The 2,325-nt window shown below is 55.8% G+C and overlaps 1 protein-coding gene across 1 annotated transcript in view; it reads right to left on the bottom strand.

Moving 5' to 3' along the window:
• Window positions 1–2,325, bottom strand: part of CPT1C (carnitine palmitoyltransferase 1C) — a 34,601-nt gene that overhangs the window by 18,211 nt on the left and 14,065 nt on the right. Inside the window, exon 12 of the mRNA XM_006160213.2 lies at window positions 1,571–1,676. Within this exon, the coding sequence (XP_006160275.1) occupies window positions 1,571–1,676 (106 nt within the window). The remainder of the gene's footprint in view (window positions 1–1,570; window positions 1,677–2,325) is intronic.

Genomic DNA, 2,325 nt, shown 5'->3' on the forward strand with positions numbered 1-2,325 from the left:
TGCTAAATCTAGGTGTCAAACCCCAGTGTGCCATGTGGAAGTCCAGCATCTTAACCAGTACACCACCTGCTGGCCCTTGGAATTTAAAACTTTCATCTGTTGCCTAAAGATGGTCTAATTTTGTTACCCTATTTTTTGAGGTTTTTGCTTTAGGTGGGTGTGCTCTCCTGAGAGAGAGGAAGACAGAGACTGTGAGAAATCACCCAGTCTGGGAGGTGGCCATACTGCAATCTCTTCTCTTCCATTTTCCTCCTGGGGTTTTGGGCATGCACGCACACACGCCTGGCATGGTTTTCAAGCTGCCAAGTCCGGGACTCAGACTCTGGTTGCCATGTGGGAACTGCTATGCCATCCGCTGGCCCTTATTATTATCTTTTAATTGGTTATAGGTCATGTGCATTCACCAGAGAGAGAGAGCGAGAAAGGGAAAGTGAGAAAGCAAGCTGCCAGGTCCGGGACTGGAACTGTAGTCGGCCATGTGAGAGTCCAGTGCCTTAACCACCACACTACCTGCTGACCCTGCAAGTTTAAGTTATAGATATAATTCAAGGGGAGATCTCGCATTTATAAATGAGAAACAGCCCTAGAGGGTCGATGCTTCCCAAGATCCAGACAGGACTTCCTTCCCCTCAAACGGGCTGGGGACAGAGGACAGGGACCCAGTGGGGGGCAGCAGGGAGCCCTTATGGTTCAGGGACTGAAAAAGTAGAGAAATTAGACATGCCGAGTCTCAAGCTACAAAGAAGCTTAAAGACCAATGAAATCCCACGGGCGGAAGTGGTGCAGAGGCAAAGTGCAGCGCTGCATGGCTGGCCCTGGGGGCGGTCCTGTCCTCCTGGCACATGCGTGCCACGGCCGGCTGAGCCGGGGCCACGGCAGCGAGTCCCTGCAGGGTGCTGTTCCACTCTGCCTCTCTTGTTCATGGATGAATTAAATAAAGCTTAAAAGAAGGGGGGCACCTGCTGGCATAGCGGTTGAGGCAATTGGATCCCACATGGCTGACTATGGGGTTCAAGTCCCTGACTCAGCAGCTTGAAAAATATGCTGGGCACTTGTGCCCAAAGTCTCGAGAGGACAAGGGACTACAGCATAGCCACCTCCCGGGGGGTGTTCTCTCTCTCTCTCTCTGTCTCTCTCTCTCCAGAGAGCACATGTGCCCTATGGAAAACGAAACAAATAACAGCAACAACAAAACCCAAAATACACAACTTAAACAAAAAGAAATTCCAATCCAAAATGAGACTCAGAGAAGGGGAGTGACGTGCTCAGAGTCAGAGCCAACCAGAGCTGAGCGCGGTCCCTCTGACTCTGTGACCTGGCGAGGCCTCGCCCTATTCATCTCTCTGCAACTCCTCGCTGTGTCTGGCAAATCACTTCTCTTCTCTAAGCCCCAGTTACCGGGTCCTCAAAGAAAGACACGCCATCCTCTGGGACCTGTTTGTTTGCTGAGGGCCCCTGGGCTGGGCTCTGACCCTCTCTGAGCCTGCCTGTCTTCCTCCCCTGAGGTCCTGCAGAGGAAGGTCCTCGGGAGCAGGGCTGGGGGCCACAGGACGGGGGCTGCTTGCCCTACCTCCCACATGTGCCCTGCAATGGGGCAGTCCGCCCAGGCGTGCTCCACGCTGAGGCCCAGCTTCCCGTTGGAGAAGACGATCAGGGTGAAGGACTTATCGAACCAGCTGTGGGCAACAGTTCAGAGGGGTCACCAAAGGTGAGAGGCAGGAGCACACTCGGGGTACTTCCTGAGGGACTCGAGGAGGGTGGGTAGTGACGTGAGAATCTGACAGCATGGGAGTCTCTGGAGGAGGGGGGGCCCTAGCGGCTGGCTCTGGAGGGTCTCTAAGATGCGTCTAGGATTTCGGAGAGTTTTAGGGGACTTGCGGAGGAGGGCTCAGGGACAGGGGCTGGAAGTTGGGAGGACACTCGGGCATCAGAGGGATGGTGCCTGGGGGGCATGTGGAAGTTGTCCAAGGGTCTCTAGGAATGGGGGTGCTGAGTCTGAGGCCCCGCATTAAGTCGCCTGGGTGGAGCCTGAGGACCTAGCAGTTCAAGCTCTGAGTCTGAGGGCCCCCCGCCGCCCCCCCCCTCTAAAGGTTTTAGGGATCTTCGCTCCTGGGCTTGGAATACTGAGTCTGGGTATTGGGCCTGGGGTCTCATGAGGGGTTCTCTAGGTCTAAGGGTCTGCTCAGGGGTTTGGGAGTCTCATATCTGGGGTTCCAGGGTCCAGTGTTCTCAGATGTGGGGGGCCCTGGCTCTGGGGTCGGGGTCTGGGGTCGGGGTCCAGGTTCTGGCTGGCGGCAGCTGGGGCGGGCTCACCCGGCGTGTGCC

Source organism: Tupaia chinensis, unplaced genomic scaffold (assembly GCF_000334495.1).
Source record: "Tupaia chinensis unplaced genomic scaffold, TupChi_1.0 Scaffold000673_1, whole genome shotgun sequence".
Classification (NCBI taxonomy): Eukaryota; Metazoa; Chordata; class Mammalia; order Scandentia; family Tupaiidae; genus Tupaia; species Tupaia belangeri.